We start from the raw sequence: 24,247 nt of genomic DNA on the forward strand, positions 1-24,247 counted from the left end.
TTATTTCAAGAGGGAGCGTATTCCAGAGCCCCCCGGGCAGCCACAGAGAATTCCCAGCCCTGGGTCACCACCAAACAAGCTGGCAGCAATCATAACTGGACCTCTCCAGATGATTTTAATAGGTGGCAGGGTTCATGACAGAGAAGGTGCTCTCTTAAGTACTCTGGACCCAAGCCGTTAAGGGTTTATAGGTAATAACCAGCATTTTGTATTTCATTTGGAAATATCCGTGTTACATGGTCCCCTCGGGATGATCAAGAGGCCAATCTGGCTGCTGCATTCTGTACCAGTTGTAGTTTCCAGACTACATACAAAGGCAGCCCCACATAGAGTGCATCGGAGTAGTCAAGTTTAGAGGTTACCAGCATATGTACCACAGTTTTAAAGTCATTTACCTCCAGAAATGGATATAGCTGGTGTATCAGCCGAATAATAATAACTAGTAACAACAACCACCACCACCACCCTAACTTTATTTGTTAGCTGCCCCTGAACAAATTGTTCCCTGGGAGGCTCACAACACATTTTTAAAAATCCAATAGAAACACATAAAACATATCAAACCAATCACAAACACAGAATACAATACAAATTATTTTTAAAACATTTTTAAAACCCCACCAAAACCAAATTTTAAAATCAGTTTAAGAGAGCACCTTCTTATGCATGAACCCTACCGCCTATTAAGATCATTGAGGGAGGTTCGATTGTGGTTAACACCGGTTCACTTGGTGGCGACCTAAAACCTGGCCTTCACTAGGGTTGCCCTGAAGCTCTGTAACACACTCCCAAATGAAATCAGAATCTAGCCATCTCTGGTTGTTTTTAGACTACTTTTGAAAACACACCTGTTTCATCAAGCTTTTTGTATATGACGTTTTAAAGTTTTAGTTATGGTGGTTTTAATCTGTTTATATATTGTTTTTAGGTTTTGGTTCTTGTTTGATTGGATTGTAAACCACCCTGAGATTTAATATAGGGCAGTATATAAATGCAACAAACAAACAAAACAAATAAATGTTTAAAAGCCTAAGTGAACAGAAAGGTCTTCACCTGGCATCTAAAAGAATAAAGTGATGGCGCCAGGTGAGCCTCACTGGGGAGGCTATTCCATAAATAGGGTCCCACCACTGAAAAGGCCTTCTCCTTAGCAGCCACCTGCCTCATCTTGCTTGGCAGGGGCACTGGGAGCAGGACCTCCGAAGAGCTTAAGGTCCGAGTGGGGACATATGGGGCAAGATGTTCTCTCAGGTAACCCGGTCCCAAGCAATTTAAGGCTTTAAAGGTTAAAAGCAGCACTTTGAATTGGCCCCAGAAGTGGACTGGGAGCCAATGCAGCCGACAAAGCACTGTTGTGGTATGATCAAAATACCCAGGCCCAGTTAATAATCTTGCAGCCCCATTTTTGTACCACCTGAGTTTCCAGACTATTTTCAATGGCAGCTCCATGTATAATGCATTGCAATAATCTAAGCAGGAGGTTACCAAAGAATGGGTAACTGTGGCCAAGCTATCTCCACCCAGGTAAGGACGCATTTGGCATTTCAGCCAAACTGATAAAAGGTGCTCTGAGCTCCAGAGCCTATTAGAGTCTCTAGTGACAGTGCTGGATCGATGAGCACCCCCAGACGGTGAACTTGGTCCCTCAGGGGAAGTACAACCCCATCTAGGTAGGGCTGGGAAAGACTTCTGCCCCAAACTTTGGAGAGCCTCTGCCAGTCAGTCTAGACAGTACTGAGCTAGCTAGACCAGTGATCTGACTCAGACCATTGTTAATGGAATTGCTCCGGGCTGACTGGCGAACACCCCTAAATGCATTCGGGCTTTGTGTGTGTGGGAAAGCAAACTGGGGTAGAGCAGTCCCATGTCAGAATAAATCTGTGCAAAGTTCTGGTCCCAGGTTATGAACTGACAGAGAGGTTCAAGTTCAAAATAAAGTAAGGTTTTATTTGAGGTTTTATGGGTACAGCGGAATAAGAGAGTTGATTAAAGCAATATTGTTACTAAAATACGCTACAGAGATTAACCAGATATTTCCAAAGAGGCAAGTTAGCTTGGTGTCCAAATTAAATGATTCCAAGCTGACTAGAGAAAGAAGGTTCAGAGAAACAGTTATTTAAATTAAAGAAAGAACAGGGATTGGAAGAGCCCAGAGGGGCGCAATGGTTATCATACAACCTCGTCCTTCCGTTTAGAGGCATTAGACCCTCATGCTCAGGCACAGCTGAAGGACCTCTTTCCTCAGGGATGGACCGAGAACTGGGAGGTAGTAGCGGAGAACCAAAAACAGATCGAGGGTTAGGCAGCAGGGGTAAATCCAAAAGGTGCCTGTTCTTGTGTAGCCAGCTTCTCGTAGCAACGAGGCATGCTGGGCAGATCGGGTCAGTGAGTAAGGCCAATCTGGAGGCTGAGAGCATTAATGGCGTGAAGAGCAAGACATGGCCTGGTGTTATGGCTGGTGTCCAGTCTATCGCTCAAACGGTGGGTGACTTCACAGTGTAGAGACCAAATGAAGCACACTGGTTCGTGAAACCATGGCCAGCTATAGCCCACAATAAGCCCTGATGCAAAATACTGGCCGCTCCTGCTTCCTGAAGAGGGAAATTCTGGTGGATCTCAAAAGCATCCATTGTCTTTGTTTGCTGTGCTTGAGCAAAACACGATGGCATGAATGATCATGAACAACCTGTATGTAAATGGACTGAACAGATGTGCAAGGATGGTATCTTTTAGGTTGGAAGGATCCAGTAAACCAATCAGTAATTTTAATGAGCACACCTCTTGAGTTTCTACTGCCCACTTAGCTCTTTTGTGATGGGGAAGGGAGTAGTATTCGCAGTGCCTTATCTGCTTTCCTGCTGAGGTGATTAGCGTTAGAGGCAACTGCAGAGGAGGGGGAAGTAAAAGGTCAATCTTTGGATAGAGAGACCTTGAAAGTGGAGTTAACCCGAAAGCTAAATCGGGTCTGCTTAGACATTCCCGATGAAAAGAAAGGCGTGAAGCTAACCCCCTTTCAGTTCTCTTGGTAGCTGTTGAAACTGGGGGCGATCATCCCACTGCCTGCTAACTATGCCAACAAACAGGGAGCCTACAATCCCATGAGGCTCCTGAGTATGTTAAGAGTGGGAGCTACAAGCCTGTAGTTCCAGACATAAGAAGAGAGGCTTCTGGGAGCCCGAAGAACAGCAAGGCTGGCAACACAGTATAAGGCAGCTTCTTATGTTTCATTGTTTCTATACAGAAGCAAACATGATCAAAGCATATGCAATAATACTACAGCTGCAATTCAAGAATTATCTTCAAAGAGCAAACTTCAAATCACATCACAGCATCAAAGGCGTAACTATAGGGGGGCAGAGGGGGCACGTGCCCCGGGCGCCACTTGGCAGGGGGCACCAAAAAGTGCCCCCGCCAATTTGCCAGAAAAAAAAATTTTATTTATTTTTATTTTATTTTATTTTTTGAAAGAGCAGTCCCCCTCCCCCGGTCCCGGAGCCGCCCCCCCCCATTGGCATTGCTCATCCAGCACTGGGAGCCGTGGCATCTTCGTAGTCCAAATCTCTGACTCTCACTCCCCGGTGCGCCCCGCCGCCAGTCGCGCATGCGTCGAGAGGAGGACACACACCAGAACAAACTTCCTGAACAACTCCCTCTTCTGAACAACTTCCTGAACGTCCGAACCAGTTCCCCTTTTTGATCATTCAAGTCCTTCCTCCCCTATAATCTAACCACGTTTTAACTGAAAAGGTTCAGGGAGGGGGAGATGGGGGGATGTGGAACCTTGGGTTCCACATCCCCCATCTCTCCCTTCCTGGACTTTTTCACTATGTAATGCAAGCTAATTTAATTATACGTCATCATCAAAATGGATTAGCTGTTTCAGCCCATCAGGAAAGTCTAAACCTCCACCGATTTAATTAACCAGGCTGAAAATCAGATGAACAGAGAATGTTTTAATGAAAGGTGGTATATAAATTTAACAATAAGTAAAACTATCATTAGGAGCAAGTAGCGATTACTTAAACATTGGTGCTGCCAAGCAATTTGTAAATAAAACTAGAAGCCCTTTGAAAATAAGCTGGAATTAATTGTAGGTTGGGCAGGGGGTGAAAGTATATACTTCTAAACATTTATTGTTAAATTTATATACCACCTTTCATTAAAAACAACCCCAAAGTGGTTTGGTTTTAGTCATGGATTTTAATTTTAATTGCTCTTTTTGTCAATGTGATGAAGATTAGTTAAATCTGAGTGGTCTTAGGCAACCAATGTTGCATCTGAAATGCCATTTCATTTTTTATTGTCATAAATACTCTCCAACCAATTTAAATAGCAAAGGTGTATATTATCGCTTTATTCAATTGCAGGGAATCTCAAAAAAGCAGGATTTGCAACTAAGGCAGTGCATATCTTCTCTAAAATGGCCCTTTTATAGTTTTTCTAACTTTGAAATCGTATCATAAAACAAAGCATAAATGCATAAATGCTTCCCCCTCCATTTGAAACCTTTTCTGGTGTAAATAGCGCACGATTTTGGAAAAGGGGAGTCTTTCTTTAACAGCGGGAGAATAAGGAGTCTTTAGCACTATCACCCTAGTCCCTCGAATTACTTTGGAGTCCTTGGTTTTCGTTTTGTTAAAATACAGTCACTCACAAGGGAAAGTCAGGAACAGAACCAGGGCGTGAGGGAGGGGCATCATAATCATAATAATCATCATTGCATCATAATTCTGATGTTTGAGATACAAGCCAACTTCACAGGGTTGTTGTGAGGAAAAACCTAAGTATGTAGTACATTTTGAAATTTTTGGTAATTTTTGTAATTTTTTAAATTTTTAAAATAAAAGTTTTCTGAAACATGTGTCTCAGTCAGATGTATGTTGGGGGGGCGGTGGGGGGACATGGTGGGGGGGCGCAATTTCAGTGCTTGCCCCGGGCGCCATTTTCCCTAGTTACGCCTCTGCACAGCATATTCATATTGTGATAGCAAAAATATATGTGAATATTCTATGTAGAATCAGCAAAAGTCATTCTTTCCTGAAACTTGAATACAGACCGCAATGCAGGAAATAATGTGGAAGATTATCTATTGAATCAGTCCCACAAATACTAAAACTGGAAGGCAAAGCCCTGTACAAATAACTACACACATTCACAGGAGAACGACAGGTGCAGGGCCCTGACATGCCTTGAAGGCCTGACCAGAGTAAATGGTGCTGGTCAAGTGATGGGAGGAAGCCAGGCAACAGCAGGGGCCAACAGATGCTGGTACAGCAGCCAGTGTGCATAATGGCAATGAGGTGGGACTTCTAGCCCCAGGATGGCTAGGCTCGGGAAATAGTGAAAGGAGGGTAGACAAGGAGGTTCATTGGGGAAAGAAAGGGATGGAGCCAGTAATTGGAGGAGGAAGTGGGAGGCCTTTAAAGGGATCTGTGGGTGGAACAGAGGTATTTAGTGCTGAAGTGGGTTCTGGGTCCTCTAGTGAGAGGCCAGACCAAGAGGTATTTAGTCCAGCAGGAGAAGATAGAAAGTGAAGCAACTTCCTCCTTTGCAAAGAGAGGGGCAGGGACCACCAGGAACCCAGAGGGAGGAATAAAAATGTTGCCTGAAGTCCTGGAGAGCCACTGCCAGTCAGAGTAGATAATGCTGCTTTAGATGGACAGACAGCAGCTTCCTATGTTCCAGTGGAGGCACCTTGCTCTAACAGAACTGAAAGCTTATCTTCTCCTTCTGGCTGGTGTGTTTCATGCTAGTTATGAAGAACTGCAGGAAATATGGGCAGTGGATTTGCGGCCTTCCTACTTCTGTGCCATGATGCAGCTTAGACGATTTGATCTGATGACATCACAAGTAATTTAAGGTTTGATGACAAAACCACCCGACAGGAGAGAAGACTGATTGCCAGGCCGGCACCACTGCATGTATCTGGACCTTGTTTGTGCAGCAGTGCTACATTCCTGGGTCTAACCTAATAGTAGATGTGCAGCTGTTAGGTGCTGTCAGTTCTGGCAACTCATGCCAAGCAAGTCAAAAAAGTACAGTTTGAAACTGTAGTGGTGCTATGATGCAGAAACAGCCTATCCACTATCAGGCAATGTTTACGATGGGAAGCAAATGGGAGGACTGCAACAAAGACAATAAGGCCTGAATGTTGTGCAGCAATGGAACAACACTTGAGGCCGGTTCAAGTAAATTGCCTCTCTACCTGAATTCCCAAACTTTGTGGGAGTGCATGTAGACGGGTGACTCAGATTAGTATCAGTATCACACGATTGAAAGATGAGCCAAGAGTGCATCGGCACATGATCCACCAGTGACATCTGGGCAGTTGCCACCACCCTGACGTTATCATGTGCGCAGGGCTGTGTTTGTCTGAGCCTGCCCTCAGAGAATTGTGGTAGGGCGGCGGCAACTGGTGGCTCCTGAAACTGGGAGGGGGGAGGGGACTAGGCAGGGCAGGTGATGGGAAGAGCCAGGGATAGTAAGAGGTGAAGCCAGTTGTGGGCTACTCTCCCCCCTCTCTCTCATCAACCCTTGCCACACCTCATTTCTCTATCTACCAAGCCGACCCCCCACCAAGCCTTTCCCCACTCTTACACCAAGCCCTCCTCTCACCAAGCCTCTTTCTCTCTCCCACCAAGCCTCCACGCTCCAAGCCCTCCTCTCTCACTGAGCCTCTTCCCCCCATCTCTCTCACAAAGCCCCCCTCTTACCGAGCCTCTTTCTCTCCAAGCACCCTACCAAGCCCCCCTCTCTCTCAAACACACCCAAGCCCCCCAACAAAGCCTCTTCCCCCCTCTCTCTACCCAATCCTCCTCACCATGCCTCTTTTCTCTATCTCTCACTCAAAGCCTTGCCATCCAACCCCCTTCTCTCTCTTGCCCCCTTCCTGCCTCCAAACAAAAACAAACACAGAAAGATCAGACTTACAACAGCCAGCGAACTCTCCCAAGCAGAGAGCTTCTTCCAATCGCTCCTCCCCCTAACTTCCTGTTTTGATCTTACTGACTGGAACAGCCTGCTCCAGCCAGTCTGATTGCTAGGGGACACCCGCCTGGCCTCACCCTCAGGAGACAGTAAAAATTGATGGGGAAATATAGGTCCTTTTGGCTTTGAGGGCCTTATTTTCAACCTAATTTTTACTTCCTTGAATGGGCAATGCCAGGAGCCGCCCACTAGGGATTAGAAGCTGGAGCAACTTGATTAGCAGCTGTTCCAGCCAGGAAGTAACAGGCACAGGAACTGGGAGGAGGGGCTGAAGAAAGCTCCCTGCTTGAGAGAGTTCTTTGGTTGCTGGTAAATCCGATATTCTTTGTTTGTTTATCATATTTATATATCTATATCTATATATATATATATATATATATATATCTAGGCGATATACACAATTTAAAACAACAAATATAAAACAGTAAAGAACAATTAGAACAATCACAGAATAAAAAGTTAAAACAATTTCATGGGATAAAAACAATTAAATTTTAAAATCAATTTCAGTTAAAAATCAATTTCAGTTAAAAGTTTGAGAAAAGAGGTGTGTCCTGAGGATCCTCCTACAAGCAATCAGAGATGGGGGTGCTCTTATTTTGACAGGGAGCATATTCCAAAGCCCTGGTGCAGCCACAGATAAGGCCTAGTCCCAAGTTACCACCAACAAGCTGGTGGCAACTGTAACTGCATCTCTCCAGATTATCTTAATAGGCAGCAGGGTTTATGACAAAGAAGGTGCTCTCAAATACCTTGGACCCAAGCCATTGAGGGCTTTATAGGTAATAACCAGCACTTTGTATTTTGCTCGGAAATAGATCGATATAGCCAGTGCAGTTCTTTTAAAATATTCTGCTGGATCTGGTGTTTGGAGGAGAGAGGGGGGCACAGACCCCTTGCCCTTAGTGGCCAACTGCCCTTGGGTGGGGGATAACGTTTTCCCCAGTGTACAGCTGACAGGAACTCCTGAGAAAGGGGTTGACCTGTTTGACCCATTATGAGTCACAACAAGCCAGACATACCCCCAGAGATGCAAGCATATTCACAAAGAGAAGCACTGCCATCTGTGTTTGGCTTGGATGGACAGCAGATAATGGTCTTGTACCCAGGAAGTGTGTGCCCAAGGACAGCTGACAAAAAACCAAGCAAAGGATGTGATGATGTTAGGAGACTGGCCAGCAGAAGGTACGTGACCAGTTCCTAGATCTATAATAAGTGCCTTTAGGTCAGTCACTGAGTGTCCTTCCAGCTGAAATGCTGAGAACTGAGGTGTTGAAGTATGGATCCTCATACTTCTCTTCTCAGGATAGGAGAGCTAGTCTTGTGGTAGCAAACAGGACTTGCCCTCTTAACTAAGCAGGGTCCACCCAGGTTGCATATGAATGGGAGACTTGATGTGTGAGCACTGTAAGGTACTCCCCTCAGGAGATGGAGCTGCTCTAGGAAGAGCATCTAAGTTCCAAGTTCCCTCCCTGGCATCTAGGTTCCAAGTTACCACCATGAAAGTATTTTACACAGCTAAATAGACAAGGTTATAGATAAAACTGAGATATTCAAAAGTAGGGATGTGCGAAACGTTTCAGGTACAAAACGTTTTGTACTCAAAACAGGCTGTTTCAGGTATTTTGTAGACAAAACAAAACGCCCATTTTCAAAATCCGAAAGTTTTGTGCACAAAACAAAACATCCCTGTTTCAGCTACAAAATGTTTTGTTGTTTCGGACCTCCATGTTCTGGCAAACTCTGAGTCAGTCTCCATTTTGTGTTTGACATCTCTTTGAATTTCCCACCCTTCCAGCCTTCTGATTGGTGACTTAAAAGCATGGGCTGACATGCTGATGATTCCTTCCTTGGTCCCCATTGGCTCTTTTGCCTCTTGCCACTCTTTACTGACCACACATTGGCCAGAAGAAGGGTAGAAAAAGGGGCAAGGGGTGGGAGTGAGCTCAAGGAGCGGCTTTCATTTCATTCAACAAGTTAGTTACTCATTCACCATTCTGCCTTTCTACCTCAGTGAAGAGATAGAGTATGTATGTATTGGTTTATTTCGGCCCAAGACCAGCATAAATACCAAAGGAAAAAGAAACAAAACAGGAGTAAATACATAAAATAGATAAAATACATTAAACATAAAATACATAAAACATTAATACCTTCAGATACCGTATACATAGCTAATTTCATTCAAATAGAACGGGTTAATCTGAAGTACACAACCCAGGATTTCATGCCTCAATCATTCTAAACCGAATCTTGCTTGCTATGAATAAAAATTTTGCTACCCTCCTGTAAGCATACTCTGACTTAGCAGCAACCAGGAAAAGAACCTTGTCCTTGCCAGAAGGGCAATTAGAATTGTAATGAGTTAGCAGTGGGGAGAAAAGCTTTCCCCTTAATTCAGTATAAAATCTGCACTTCAGCATCAGATGTTCTGTAGTCTCCACTTCACCGTTCTGGCAGGGGCATAATCTTTGATCATAGGGCACCTTCCCAAAACGTCCTTCCAATACTGCCGTATGAAGGGCGTTAAGTCTAGCCGCTGAAAGAGCCCTACGATGATCCCCGTTAGAGATCCTAAGTAAATATTCAGCGGGGAAATGGCTACTGATTTGGTCTCCTAGGAATAGGCCAGGACCTATTTGGGCAACATCCCCCTCCTTTGTCATGTCCCAGATACGTTGGGTTATGGCAATTTTGGCCTTGCTGTGGCCCAAAGTTCTAATCAGGGGCAGGGAAAAACCCAAGGACGCTAACATTGCACTGATATCCTTTTTCCAGCGGGTCATAAACCATCCTCCAGTATTAAGGGAGCAATGCCCATAGGGTGAAAAATCAAATTAAGCCAATAAGAGAAAACCATTTTCCAGAGTCTCGCTTCTACAGATGGCCATCCAATCTTGAGCCTCATGGCAGCATTTGAAACTGAGCACGGTAATCTAAGAAGAGACCTAATAAACTTAGATTGGACCGTCTCCAACTTCGGATAATTAGTTTTACTCCCTAGCGCGCCTCCCACTAGGAGCAAGGCAAGAGCCTTGGCCTTAAAAAGCTCTAAAGCTACTTGCACACTCGTTTCTTTATGTGCAATGAGCAAATTGCTGAGGCGGCTTTCTGGGCGTTGGCAACAACATAATCCCTATGTGCTATAGTGCTTCTATTGGCCTGTAACACAACTCCAAGATACTTAAATTGTCTGGTCTGCTCTAAAGTATGCCCATTAAGTTTCCATGTAAGCATCCTAGATAGAGAGAGAGAACTAGTTTACATTTCATGGCATGCCTCAAGTTGCCATGATGATGCTATGCCATTGCCTATGCCTGCCTGCCTTGTTGCCAGCCTGAGCCCAGCCTACCAGCCTGCTATGGCTACTGCATGCCAGCCTGGGAATTGATTTATCTGCTGCACTGCTTTTTTGTTCCGGGGGGGGGGGGAATTCACCCCCTTAAGAGATGCCATGCCATTGTCTATGCCTGCCTTCTTGCCAGCCTGAGCCCAGCCTGTAAATCAGTGGTTCTCAACGTGTGGGTCCCCAGATGTTGCTGAACTACAACTCCCAGCATCCCTAACCAAAGGCCAATGGGGCTAGGGAGGCTGGGAGTTGTAGTTCAGCAACATCTGGGGACCCACATGTTGAGAACCACTGCTGTAGATTCTCTGGTAGCATATGAGATATAAAATGACAAACCATTAATCCGCTCTCATATGCTACCAGAGAATCTACACTCAAAACATCTCAGAAACAACAGAACCCAGTACCCCATGGGTTAGCAACCCATGAGGGTGGTTGGCACCCTATGTGCTCTACACTACCACTCGCTCTGGGCCACCCCGGTGCCCCCCAAGTGCAGTTATGGGACTGCTGAAACCTCCATCATTCCCTATGGGGAAGAACCTTAAAGACACATAAACCCCATTAAATCTTTAAAAATCAGCGCTCTGCCCAATTCCTTTGAAATAATTCTGGCAACTTCCTTACCCTTGCCCTGGGCACTACCACCCATCCTACTCTGCTCTGGGCCACCCCCTTTCTCCCTGATGTGAAGCTATACTTTTGCAGAAACCTCCATTATTCCCTATGAGAAAAATCTTCAAAAATTCACCAAAAATCAGCCCTTTGCCCAATTCCTCTGAAATTTGGGTGGTAGCTTCCACCCATTGGGTACTACCATCACCACCCACTATTTTTGCTCCAGGGCATTTTTTTTTTAAAATCCAAAACGTTTTAGATTCAGATTTTGCAATTTTGAACAAAGAACAAAATTGGGGTGTTTCGGACTGGCTAATTTAGAACAAAGAACAAAATGAGGGTTTTTTGGATTTGGGAGGAAAAAACAACCAGGGGGAAAAAACGCACAACCCTATTAGAAAGTGTTGGGATATAAAATTTAGGTGTTTAAATGCTGCCTAAAATTGTGAGGTAAAAGATCCTTGGTGGTTGGTGTCCAAAGCAGACCCAGGTAATCAGTGCATCAGCGTAGTATAGTGGTTAGAGTGCTGGACTAGGACTGGGGAGACCCAAGTTCAAATCCCCATTCAACCATGATACTTGCTGGGTGACTCTGGGCCAGTCACTTCTCTCTCAACCTAAACTACTTCACAGGGTTGTTGTGAAGAGAAACCTAAGTATGTAGTACACTGCTCTGGGCTCCTTGGAGGAGGAGCAGGATATAAATGTAAACAGTAATAATAATAATAATAATAATAATAATATTTTGCACAATGTGCAAAATATTTGCATATGCAAATTAGGTTACCAGAATTGGGAAGCTATGGCAACTCTACACACCAGGGGAAATGCTTGACTAACAAGCAGAAAGTTGCTGGTTCAAAGCCCAGCTGGTATGTTTCCCAGACTATGGAAACACCTCATTCGGGCAGCAGCGATATAGGAAGATGCTGAAAGGCATCATCTCACACTGCGCGGGAGGAGGCAATGGTAAACCACTCCTATATTCTACCAAAGAAAACCACAGGGCTCTGTGGGAGCCAGGAGTCAAAATCGACTTGATGGCACACTTTACCTTTACACACCAGCCAAAGCTGGGCACAGGCAACCTTGGCCACAGCTGCTACTTGAACATCCAGAAAGAATTCTGGATCCAGAATGTCCCCCAATTTGCTCCAAAGGGTGTATTTAATGTTTCAGGGGAACTGCAGCCCCATCCAAGACAGTCCAATTACTTCCAAGTGGATCAGTGCAACCCACCTCCAACAAGACATTCAAACAAACTAAAGACCCGCCTCAGGTTCCCTTGGCCCCTGCTTCCCCCATATCTCCTCCTTGTGTTTCCCTTCCATTGTTTTTAGCTTACAGGAACCTATGCTAAATGCTCAGGAATGCTCAGGAAAAAGTAGGACACTGGTCTACCGACTTCTGAGGTCACAAAGGCACATGAACTGTGAACACAGATCTCTTTTTTCTGTATATTCTCTCAGCAGGGAGGAGGACATCCCAACAATCTGATGACAATCTCCTGTAAGGGAGGCAGTTCACCTGAGTCAACCATTGCACATGCTCCAAATGGGGAGATGCTTGCACAGCAGGGAGAGTGGTAAAGGGTGTGTGTGTCCCTTTTCTCCACACCTGCCCTGCTGAAATATTCCTTCCCATCAATGAGCTCTGGCTGCTCTAGATGGCTGAAGCCCAAAATAAAAACACTCTTCATAGCGAGGGGGCATCCACTACCAGATGTCATTGCAAATCTCTACATATTTATATAGCTTTCAAGATTTGATCAATACACTTTCAGTACATTGGAAACGGACAGAAAGATTAAAAATAGAAGTATACATACAGCCGTTCCATAACACAGTGTGCTGCTGTCAGCACTGTGTTGTTATTAATTAGAGATCCACCACATATATGATGATATCCCATGCTGAAGTCAAAAGCCTGAAGACTAATTTGCCATGGCCAAGCCCCAAGCTGAGCGTCGTGTCCACCTACAATCCGAGTCTCTGTCACTTTTTCATCCATAAGAGGCCTTGTTCCACATTCTAGAAACCAAAACACAGTAATGCTAGTGAGTGGCCATGTCTACAAGGGTCCCATAAAGCACAGCTGGCATTGAGCAACACCAGTGATAGTTCTGAACATATCAGCTTGGCATAGCCATATAAAGCACTTTCTGATAGACTGAGATTATGCAAGTCTGAATCCCTATACACCTCTATATCTCTCTCTCACACACACACACTACCAGAAGTTCTTTCAAATAAGTATGAGCATTTTAGCCTACTTTCCAGTAGGCTTATGAGATCAGCCAGCATTCCATGTGTGTGCCCCCCTCCATCCACTTGCAACACCTGTCTAACTGAATTGAACCAAATTAGGTACAGCTGCAGTGAGTGACACACACGGACACCTCAAAGGCGTAGTTTATGAAGATGTCACCCACCCCAATTCAAGTTGGTGGTTGTGTAAACATTTGATGCTCAAGTGGGCTAACTTGTGAACTGCCTAACCGATCTGAACCAAATTTAGTCCAGTTAGTTTCTTCCAGATAGTGGAAGAAAAGTAGGCAGATTAGTTCTTACTACAACTTGTTATATATTACACAGGGAATGATTAGGTGCATGCTTCAAGGTTAATATCCTAACTTTTTGATTTATAGAGGTCTATGAAATCATACATGGTGTGGAGAAAATGGTTAGAGAGAACTTTTTCTCCCTTTCACATACCACTAGAACCAGGGGTCATCCCATGAAATTGATTGCCAAAAAATTTAGGGCCAACAAATGGAAGTACTTTTTTACACAATGCATAATCAACTTGTGGTATTCTCTGCCACGAGATGTGGTGACAGCCAACAACCTGGAGAGCTTTAAGAGGGGTTTGGATAATGTCATGGAGGAGAGGTATATCAATGGCTATTAGTCTGAGGACTATAGGCTGAGGACTATAGGCCAGGAAGGGGTGTAGGGAACTCACTGGTGGCTAGGTAACAAGATTCCGCTGCTGGCTCCCTTTAGTCTTTTTCACGCATGCTCATCCAAGTCGCACCCTCTGTGTCCTCAAGGGGCAGGGAAAGGAGCTCCCAGTCAGCAATTCAACAAACCGCTGATTGGGGAAACTCAGAGGGACTAAATGGCCCTGTCCCCACACTGACCACGCCCCCTGCATCTGACATTGACGCAGGGGACATGGCCACTTCTGAGCCAGTGTTTCATTGACAGGCCCAGCACTCGCTCTAGCCACCGCCACCAATGGGGGTGGGGAAGGACTGCTCGGATCACACACACCCCTGGCAGCCATCCCTCTGCCACTAGTAGGGGAGAGTTCTGCCGCCGCCGCCAAGAGTGCCCCGCTCCCTCTTGCCCTTCCCCCGCCCCACTCCCGCTTGCCCTTCCCCCCTGCCCCACTTCCACTTGCCCTTTCCCTTCCACCCTGGCCCACTTCCTCTTGCCCTTTCACACCCACTCGCCGCCGCCATCGCTTTCCCGTCCAGCACCGTTTCCCCGCACTGCTTCTCCGCCGGCGCTTCCCCGCCGCCGCTTCCCCAGCGCCGCCATCGCCTCCCCATCCGGCACCGTTTCCCCGCACTGCTTCCCTGCCGCCGCTTCCCCGCCGCCGCTTCCCCAGCGCCGCCATCGCTTCCCCATCCGGCACCGCTTCCCCGGCAGGCATCGGCCCCAGTCGCCGCCGCCTCCTGTTGCTGCTTCCCGGGAGCCAACATGGCCGCCCGTGTCCCTGCGGCCGTATCTTTCTCGGTCGTTCTGAGCATGCGCTCTGCGCATGCTCAGAACAGCCGAGAAAGACACGGGCAGGGACACGGGCGGACACTTTAGCTCTTTATTATAGAGGATATTTCTGTGCCACCTCTTTGCAGCATATATATTGTTACAATATATACATGGCCATACAGAGTGCTTTACTTCACTGTGATTCCAACAGGGTTTCATTTGATTCAACAAAGAAACCATGTTTGCAGTGTTACAGTACTTAACTGTTCTCTCTAAAAGGGATTCCCAGATGTTGTTCACTACAACTCCCACCATCCTCAGCTGCAGTGGCCTTTGTCTTTCAACCAGTTAGCAAGCCACACATGTACTTTCTCTCTTAATTAAGTACTAAAATTACAGTACAATTTAAGTACTTAATTAACCCTATGCATGTCTATTAAATTCAATGGGGTTTATTCCCAAATAAGTGGTATAGGATTGCATATTCTTGACTCTCTGTAAGAGAACTCCCCAAATTATTGCATTTAAGTGGGGGGGGTGGCTGTTGGGGTGGACATGACTATGGGGGCTGTCATAGAGCGCACGCCTGCACTTCTGAACTTGCGACTACATCACTCATCACGTGCGACAATGGAGTAGGATAGTTGTGAGTAGCAGGAGCTGGAGGGGTCTGGAGCTGGGGGCTGTAACCGCTCAGTTATAGCTACACCCGTGGTGACAGCCAGCACCTTCAGTCAGACACTGCCTACGTGGCCGCCTACTTTGCGAGATCGTAGTGGCCCTATTAGTCACCTCCGTGGTGGACAAATCGGAGGAGCGACAGGAACAGTTGCTTCCTGGAGGGCGGCGCCATTGAAACACCACCTCCAAGTGGGGGTGCAGCCGCTTCCAGGCCAGCTTGAGCCCCAGAGCCTGTTTATTTGTTTAACTTCTATACCGCCCAAACTTTCGTCTCTGGGTGGTTAACATAAAAACAATTAAAACACATATAAAAGTTAAAACAATGCAACAATTTAAAAACAGCCATAAAACTGTTTGCCCTCAAGCGAAGGAGAGTAGCGGCGCCTTTGCCTGCGCGCCCTACACAGCACCATCTTGACAGCAGATTCATGTCCTGTGAGCTGAACTGAGGGTTGACCCGGCCGCAGAGGAACAACAAAGCAGGCGGGCGGGCTGCGCTCCGCGGATTCATCATTCCCTTTTGGACCGCCCTGCGCAGAAACCCGCTCTGCCCCGCTGCGCTCGCAGTGACAGCTCCTCCCGGCCCGTGCCGTGAATAGAACTTGGGGGCGGGAGGGAAAGGAACCAGGAGCTTTCCACTACGCGTGCGACCCTCCTGGCCTAGACGGACGGACTGCTGGGACCTCTGTCCCCTGCTCTTGCGAAGCGCGCGCTCCCTCTGCCACGCTCCTGCCCGGCCGCTCCCCGCCAAGATGCGCAGGCGCACCACGCCCGAAGGCGCTTATCTCGGGCCGCATGATGCGCAGGCGCACCACGCCCGAAGGCGTTTAATCCTGCTAGCTGTTCGCTTCTCCTCGGCCCAGCCTCGCTCGACGCTTTCCGCCGGCTCAAACCACTCAACACACACGGGAGGGGCCGCAGAGCGGGGGGGGGGGCAGGGAGGAAGCAACCTGGGCTCACCGTCTTCGGGACCAGGAATCAGTGGGGCCAGAACTTTGCAGAACAGCAGCAGGAGCAGCGCCAAGGGGGTGGAGGCTGGTGGTGGCGGTGCTGCTGCTGCGGGGAGAAAAGGGGGCCGCATCGTCGTCCTTGGAGGGAAGCGACCGGCTCCCTCGCTCCCGCCCTTTCTCGGCCAGGGGGCGGGGCTCGCTCTGGGCCACGTGCCTGAGGGCGCGCAAACGGCCCTGCCACGCGCGGCTTCTGCCCTCTCTGTGTTCTGTCTTGTGGCCGAGCGAGGCCAGATGTTGGCCTCCTCTCCCCGCCCCCGCGCCCCATGGGCATGGCGGGACTCCCGGGACAAAGTGGTGGCCGCCGGCTTCTGCTGCTGCCACCCTGACAAGGGGGACCCGCCTGCCTGCCTGCCGGCCCTTCCCAGCCCTCCTCCCCGCAGAGGTTCTTATTAGCGGTCTTCTTCGCTTTGCCTGGAAGGTCCTGCTTCAGCGAGGATCGCAGGAACAGCCCGGGGGGGGGGGAGCAGCAGAGGGTGGCTGCTCTTGTTGCCCTGCGCGGTGAGCCGGGCTGCTGCCTGCGAGTGGAGAGGAAGGTGGGCTCGCTGCTTCCCTGCCCGCCAAGAGCCCCTCCTGCTCGCAGGCAGCTGCCGAAGTGTTTGGGGGGCTGCTCTGTGCCCCCCAATGCCCTGCCGCATCCCTGGCACTCTCCTGCTAGCATTCTCGGTGGGAGCAGCGATGAAGCACAGCCTCGGGGCACACAGACAGCACAGCAGCCTCCGCGGGTTCTTCTTGGCGGGCAACGAAACCGCGAGCCCACGCTCCGCTCTGATGCGCAACTCCCTTGGCGGCAAACCAGCCTTTGCCTGCAAGTCCAGCCTCCGGGAAGGGTTTAGGGGCGTTCTGTTAGTCCTCCATGGAACAGCGTCTTTTTGCACACTTCGTTTCTCTTTTCGTCCCTTCCTCTAGCTTAGATCTACCTTCCTATCTCTTTGCTTTCTTCTTAAGATAGGCGAACTTTGTCCGCTACAGCAATCTTTCTCTTCAGATCTTCCTCTTTTTAAGCGATATGAACTTATACATGCAGGGCTGAAAATCGGGGTGGGGAGGGAACAGGAGAGATGCTGCTGGACTCACCTTATTACCCATGGAAAAAAGAGAGTATTTGTAGATCACGTTAAGGACATTTATGATATGTTACTTATATGCCATCTCTGTGGGGCATCCAGGTTGCTAGAATCGGGGCGTTCTGAACAGTGAATTCAGAGCGAATCGGGGGTGCAAGTTACAGATGGGTCCCAACCCTCTTTTGGAGAGAATTTGTGCAGTTATGTCTAGGACTTGAGTTGACAGAGCTGTGCTTTCCTATGTGTGACCTGCTCTCCCAAGAACAAGAAGTCCCAGTCTTCCCTGTGCATATAGGTGAAGAGGGAGAGCCGGTGGGATGAACAAAGCACAATAAAACCAGGCACATTTACAGTATCTCATATTGGTAGGATTTATAGATCCAAGCATGAGTAGAGTCTACAGATTGCACATAGAAAAAGTGAGGGATCGCACCTATGGACGCTTGGGCTACCGGCAGCCATACTACCAGGCAGTGTAACCCAGGCTACCTGGCTGAGGACTGCCAGGATTGGGACAGAGCCTGGCAGGTCTCACTACCAGCTCTACCCAGGTAGGTCTGTGCTACCGTGAGAATGATCTCAGTATGTGTCCACCAGAAACATGAGGTAATACAAAGGGAATTAAAATAAGTTAAAAGCCACCAATCACCTAATTTTCAAAACCAGACAATACCTTTCTACAGTATGACTCGTGCTAAGTAGAAAAGCAGATAAACAAAATACAATACAAATGATTTAAAAACAGAGGCAGTGTATAGAACTGTAGCTGCTTTACTATGGAACACAAGCAGTTAAACTACCTAGCTATTTTCTCTACTGAATGTAAACTTGTAAGAAAAAATTGATCTGGTGGAGATAATTCACAAACTTGCAATGAAAAACAACAGAAAAAAATCTTTAAAGTGAATTGGTCTATTTGAAAAATGTTTGCAGCTGTATTAGTTTATTAGAATAAAAATATTTAAATCTTGATTGGCTAATTCCATTATTAAACCAATAATTAACAAGTTATGAAATTGGAAATTTTGAAAAAGGCTTGACATAACATAATGTTTTATGGAAGACATTGGAAAATACTACGCAAATACAGTGTTACATATAATTTTCAAATCCCAGATGCATTTCAGCCTTTGCCCCCACAGGACACACTGTCATGTTTACTTGAGGAACACACAGACCTAGTAGTCCAGTCCCTGGCCAAAGGACCTGTAGGAATTTCAGAGTGGATGAGGTTTCTCATTGGATCCCATGCCTAAATGAAGGGGGGGGGATTGGGTAGACACCTGGCAAGGTTTGCTACAATGCCATATTGGTTTTGACCCATGTGTATGGAACCATACTGGATTTCTCTTTTTTTTTCCTCTTCCCATTAAATATAATGTGTTCATTGAATTTCTCATAAAATCTTCTATCAATAGGAACTAGTTTCCTAGCAAACTTTTGCACTAATTGCCAGATGTCTACCCCCAATTTTTTCCCCTTCATTTAGGCATGTCCTTACAGGATCCAGTGAGAAACCTCATCCACTCTGAAATTCCTGCAGGTCCTTCAAAGAACTGTGTCTCATCCTCTGCTTGGAAACAGCCTATGGCTCTACCTGCTTCTGTGGCAAGAGTTAAAAAGGAAATCAGAGTGGGCAGATGCTGCAAAAGGCTTCTTGTGGGTAGGAAAGCTTTACTATAAACCTGTTCAGATAGTTCAGGTTCTAGCAGCTTGCAGGTTGATCTTCAGAACTGGGTACAGTTGTAATTATAGTTTCTTAGACCTATGAAATGTAGAAGTATACGTACCTAGTTTTTTGTGGTTTTTAAAAAATCTTATGTGCTGAGCTGTACATCATTCATTTTGTGGTTCTGCTGGTGCCAGTGGCATAGTGACAACAAGGGCAGCTCTGGGACAAGATTTGGGATTGCCCCCATTATTATTTATTTATTAAAACATTTCTATACTGCCCAAAAGTTACATCTCTGGGCAGTTTACAACAGAATAAAAAGGAAGTAAAACATTCGTTAAGACAAAAATGGGTTGGGGGGGGGACATACACATTACAACTATATAAAATTTTTAAAATAATATTTTAAAACACCATTAAAACCATTAAAACAACATTAATTAAAAGCCTGGGTGAAGAAATGTGTTTTTAAAAACATTTAAAAAGCTGTCAGAGATGGGGAGGCTCTTATTTCACTAGGGAGTGCATTCCAAAGCCTCGGGGCAGCAGCGGAGAAGGCCCGTCCCTGAATGGCCACCAGACGAGCCGGTGGCAGCTGCAGACGGACCTCTCCAGCAGATCTCAGTAGGCAGTGGGGTTCATGCAGAAGAAGGCGTTCCCTTAAATACCCAGGGCCCAAACTGTTTAGGGCTTTGTAGGTTATAACCAGCACCTTGTATTTTGCCCAGAAACATATCGGCAGCCAGTGCAGCTCCTTCAATACAGGAGTTATATGGTCTCTCCGAGATGACCCAGAGACCAGCCTGGCTGCCACATTCTGGACCAGCTGTAGTTTCCGGACTACGTACAAGGGCAGCCCCACATAGAGCGCATTACAGTAATCTAGTCTGGAGGTTACCAGCAGATGTACCACTGTTTTGAGGTCATTCATCTCAAGAAACAGACGCAGCTGGCGTATCAGCCGAAGCTGACAGAAGGCACTTCTGGCCACCGCCTCAACCTGGGACACCAGGGAGAGGCTCAGATCCAGAAGCACCCCTAGACTGCGTACCTGTTCCTTCTGGGGAAGTGTGACCCCATCCAGAACAGGCAGATCAAAATCATCTCTCAAGTTCTGACCCCGGACAATGAGTACCTCCATCTTAGCTGGATTCAGTCTCAGTTTGTTATCCCTCATCCAGCCCATCACTGACTCCAGGCAGGCATTTAGGGAGGTTATGCCCTCTCCCGATGATGCTGACATGGAGAAATAGATTTGGGTGTCATCAGCATACTGGTAGCACCCTGCACCAAATCTCCTGATGATCTCTCCCAGCGGTTTCATGTAGAAATTAAGCAACATTGGAGACAGTATGGAGCCCTGGGGAACACCATACAAAAGTTCAGATTAGGGTTGCTGCTGATGATACTCACCTGCCACTCATGCTTCGCTCGCTTCTCACTTTCCACTTCCAAAATGCTGCTTTGCCAGGCCAGGTTGCATCACAATCTAAGGATGTTACCATATCACAGCCAGCTATGGGACATAGGCCAGTGGTGGAGGCAAGCAAGGACTGCAAAGACCAGCGTGGGCTATGACAAGTGACCAAAACAGGAGGCAGCAGCAGAATGGGGCAGTGGATCACCTCAGAGATTGGGTGTGTAGTGTCCAGACGACCCCAGAAACAAAGCACAGGTGATGGGGTGGGGAAACTCCAGTGACCCTAGGAAATCCTATGGGCGCTGGAGGGCCATGGACATTTGCACTCCACGTTCCATTATGTGTATGCACCTAGGTGGTGCAACAATGGCTGATGTCCAGACTAACCCTGCATTGTTGCACAACTTGGGAAGGGCAATTTCCCCCTTCCCTCTGAAGTAATTCGTGGCTCCTGAAAATATATTCCTGAGGGCCATATTTTCAGGAGGCACAGTGGGCTTTAGAGGGAAGGGAGATAGTGGGGAATTGCCGCTCGTCCAACAGCACAGTCTTAGTCTGCATGTCAGCCTGTGTCTTCAAAATAGTAAAATAAATTTAAATGTGATGTAGAAACAAGCATGGCTATATACTTCAATTTTCCCCAGAGTTTCCATTCAACACCCACCCCACACAAAAGAGGGGGGAAAGGGTCCCACCACCACAAATTCGACATATCCGGAATTTTTACATCCCTTGATCATGCACACAAAATACACTCACCTAACTTCAGCAATTGTTCTTCTGACAAACAACTGGTAGGTAGAGCCAACATGGAGCAACATGCTATACAATTTTATACTTTTCTTTTTGAGATTCACACAACCGACAGTGCAAGTATTTGCTGGTTCATATTTGTTCAGTGTTAACAATGCTGAAACTACACACAGAGGTAGTTCACATGACTGGGTGGGGAGGCAAGTGGAGGGCAAGGCTTGTTAAATGTACCTCCCCACCCCGGACAGGCACTGGACCTTGCTAGGAGTATGGACTTTGCTCCCAGTCAATCCATGCTGCAGCACGAAGCTCGAGTCTGGGACAAAGCTCTGGAGTCCAATCCCACAATGCACCATGCAACACATGCAATGCATTGGGGGAGTCTCCCAGGAGACAGGCGCTCTAGGCACCTGTCTCTGTGCCTGCTGGGGCTAAATATAGCCCCTGAGAATATACAAGCAGTTAGCCAGGGTTAAGGGAGCAGTGCACTTGTTCGCTTAACCTTGGCTAGCACCTGGCTCCAAAGTGGCGCTAGGAGGCACTGCCCCGCCACAATCAGGCCGATCCTGGCAGTTCTCACATGTAGCCTAACCCAAGCATCCCTAGCCTGGGTTAGGCTGCCCATGAGAACAGTCTCATATTCTGAATTGGTTCACCTCTAACACCAAACCATAGCTTGGCGTTATATGAGCGAGCCTTGTACTCGCACGCTGTCTCATTTCTCCTCGTGTGCACACATGGCTTTAATATATTAATGGCCTTGGTTTCCAGCCCTGCTTTGGGAGACTAATGCAAATGTGCTGTGTTCTGTTGCTACTGGAGAAGCAAGTTGAAGGAATAAGAGAAACTTTTCTAATTCTTAAAACCCCAAACACCATGTAGCTACTTATGGGTGAATTTTTATATCACTCATTCCTGAAGAATGAACTCTTTCTTTATATGTTCTCTCAGAGTTTTTCTGATTGAACAGACTTCAGTTTTGAACAAACTGAAGAAATGTTTATACTGTACATGGTGCCTGTATTCAGTTGTAAAACATGTTTTATTTGAAAAATCAGGAATAATATGGCAACATTTAGCATTTTTTGTGTACACTGTTTTGCAATTTCATAGAAACGAACATTCCATACTTGGGATACTATAATTTGAATGGTACATGTCTGTCTTCTCCCTTGAAGAAAAAGATTTCTATCATACAGTATGCTAAATTACTAGTCTTGAAGCATGTTTGACCCCTTGATTTAGCTAGCTAAAGATTAAGATTATCATATTTTAAATTACAAAATTGAATGTATGTTTTAAATTACACAGTTAAATGTTTTAAATTAAAACTTTAATTTAAGATTAAATATCTTTGAATCTATTGAAGGTAATAGCAGAAGACATGCGAGCTGCTGAAAATATTTAAAGTTGCTAAAGATATTCACAACAGGAAAATACTGAGGTTATTAACACAAGTGAAAACTGTGTTCTATACACACAGCTCCCAAACTTGAGTACAGGTTTTTGCTTACACGGTTTATGCTTGTGTGAATGACCTCATTATGTTTTTAAAGCAAAATGATTTAATTCTAGTACAATAGGAGACTTTGCATCTTCAAAGAATAAGATACAAAGCTACCCACTCTACCATCAAAAAGATCAGAAGCGATGGGATGCTTGCAGCGTTCTTATTGTTAAAGGCAAGATGTGACTCTATCCAATCTCTGTAATTAGCTGTACGTGTATAAACTGTTGGATGTTTTGATGGACAGCCTCTACCAAAACTGGTGATTCCCACCACATAATACTTGGTGGAATCTGGGAAATAGCACATCAGGGGTCCACCGCTGTCTCCCTGAATGTGAAAAATAAAAGACAATTTGATTGTGGCTTATGATATTCAAAAATTTGACAATACAGAGTGATCAAATAAGTCTGAGGTATGTGTCTCATGAATATCCCCCCGCCCCCCAAAAGTGGATTTTTTGGACATGGATGAATCTAGAAAGCCTACATGTGGTAATCTTTGGGTGGACAAGCAGGCCACATACACAATCTTATCATGAAATATTTGGGGAATTCTAGCTTCAGAATCAAAATGTTTCCCTGGAAAATCCAGTGATCCATCCATTAGTTATCTAAAGAACTCATTAGTTACACAGGTACTGATACCCACCCCTCCAACTCACCATGCACAGTTAAGGTGGTGCTCATCTGCGAGGGAAATGCCATAACTGTGATGGCAGGTGCTTCTGTGATCAGCAGCCTGTATCGCCCCAAGCTGAGGATCACAGAAGTGCTTGCCATCACAATTATGCTGTTATAACCATGAGTGGTGAGGTTGAGAGGGTGAGTGATGGGCTAAGGTGTAACTTCTGCACCCACTTTCACTGCTGTAATCATGTACAGCAGTTTTGGGTAAAATATCTGAATAGGATTAAGTGAACCAAATATTCTGAACAGAAGCAAATAAATGTCTTTCCTTTTCTGTAATGCTCTGTACTCTTTTCTGTAATAAAGGTGTTATCCCTCACACCTTAGCTTATGCTAAACAGTGGTAGCAGTTTGTTAACTGGAGTTATAGTGCAACTTTATTGCATATACATTCAAATGTGCATTAGAAATATAGTGTCCCCCTTTTCTTCCAAGTTACTTCCTTATTTGTCTATTTTTTTTAACCCTCTTCCTGTATCATGAAGTCGTACTGCTGAGCTGAGTATTTCAGAGTAGTTCCATTGGTTACCTTGCATCAGAGTTTCCACTGAAAGGAAAATAGTTTGACTGACTGAAGGCAATCTTCACAGGTATGGTAATTGGTCAAGGTCATTCTACAAACCACCTTCCCCCCAATTCTGGCACCTTCTGTTTAGTTTCATCTCGGCTTTCCTTGGGCAAAGAAAAAAATGAATGTCCAGTTTGGGATGCTGTACCACATTCTGCAGCATTTGGAGGATGATAGCCTAGCACAGTCCATATTAGCATGGTTGATATAGCA

At 46.2% G+C, this 24,247-nt stretch overlaps 1 protein-coding gene across 8 annotated transcripts in view; it reads right to left on the minus strand.

Moving 5' to 3' along the window:
* Positions 1–24,247, minus strand: part of LOC128343176 (transmembrane protease serine 12-like) — a 77,236-nt gene that overhangs the window by 15,327 nt on the left and 37,662 nt on the right. For 3 of the 8 annotated variants that reach the window (XM_053291766.1, XM_053291769.1, XM_053291767.1), the window contains one exon: positions 22,294–23,107. In XM_053291766.1, the coding sequence (XP_053147741.1) occupies positions 22,868–23,107 (240 nt within the window). In that variant the 3' untranslated portion in view covers positions 22,294–22,867. The other 5 variants (XM_053291764.1, XR_008315363.1, XM_053291771.1 and 2 more) reach the window with 5 other exon arrangements.

Source organism: Hemicordylus capensis, chromosome 2 (genome assembly GCF_027244095.1).
Source record: "Hemicordylus capensis ecotype Gifberg chromosome 2, rHemCap1.1.pri, whole genome shotgun sequence".
Lineage (NCBI taxonomy): Eukaryota > Metazoa > Chordata > Lepidosauria > Squamata > Cordylidae > Hemicordylus > Hemicordylus capensis.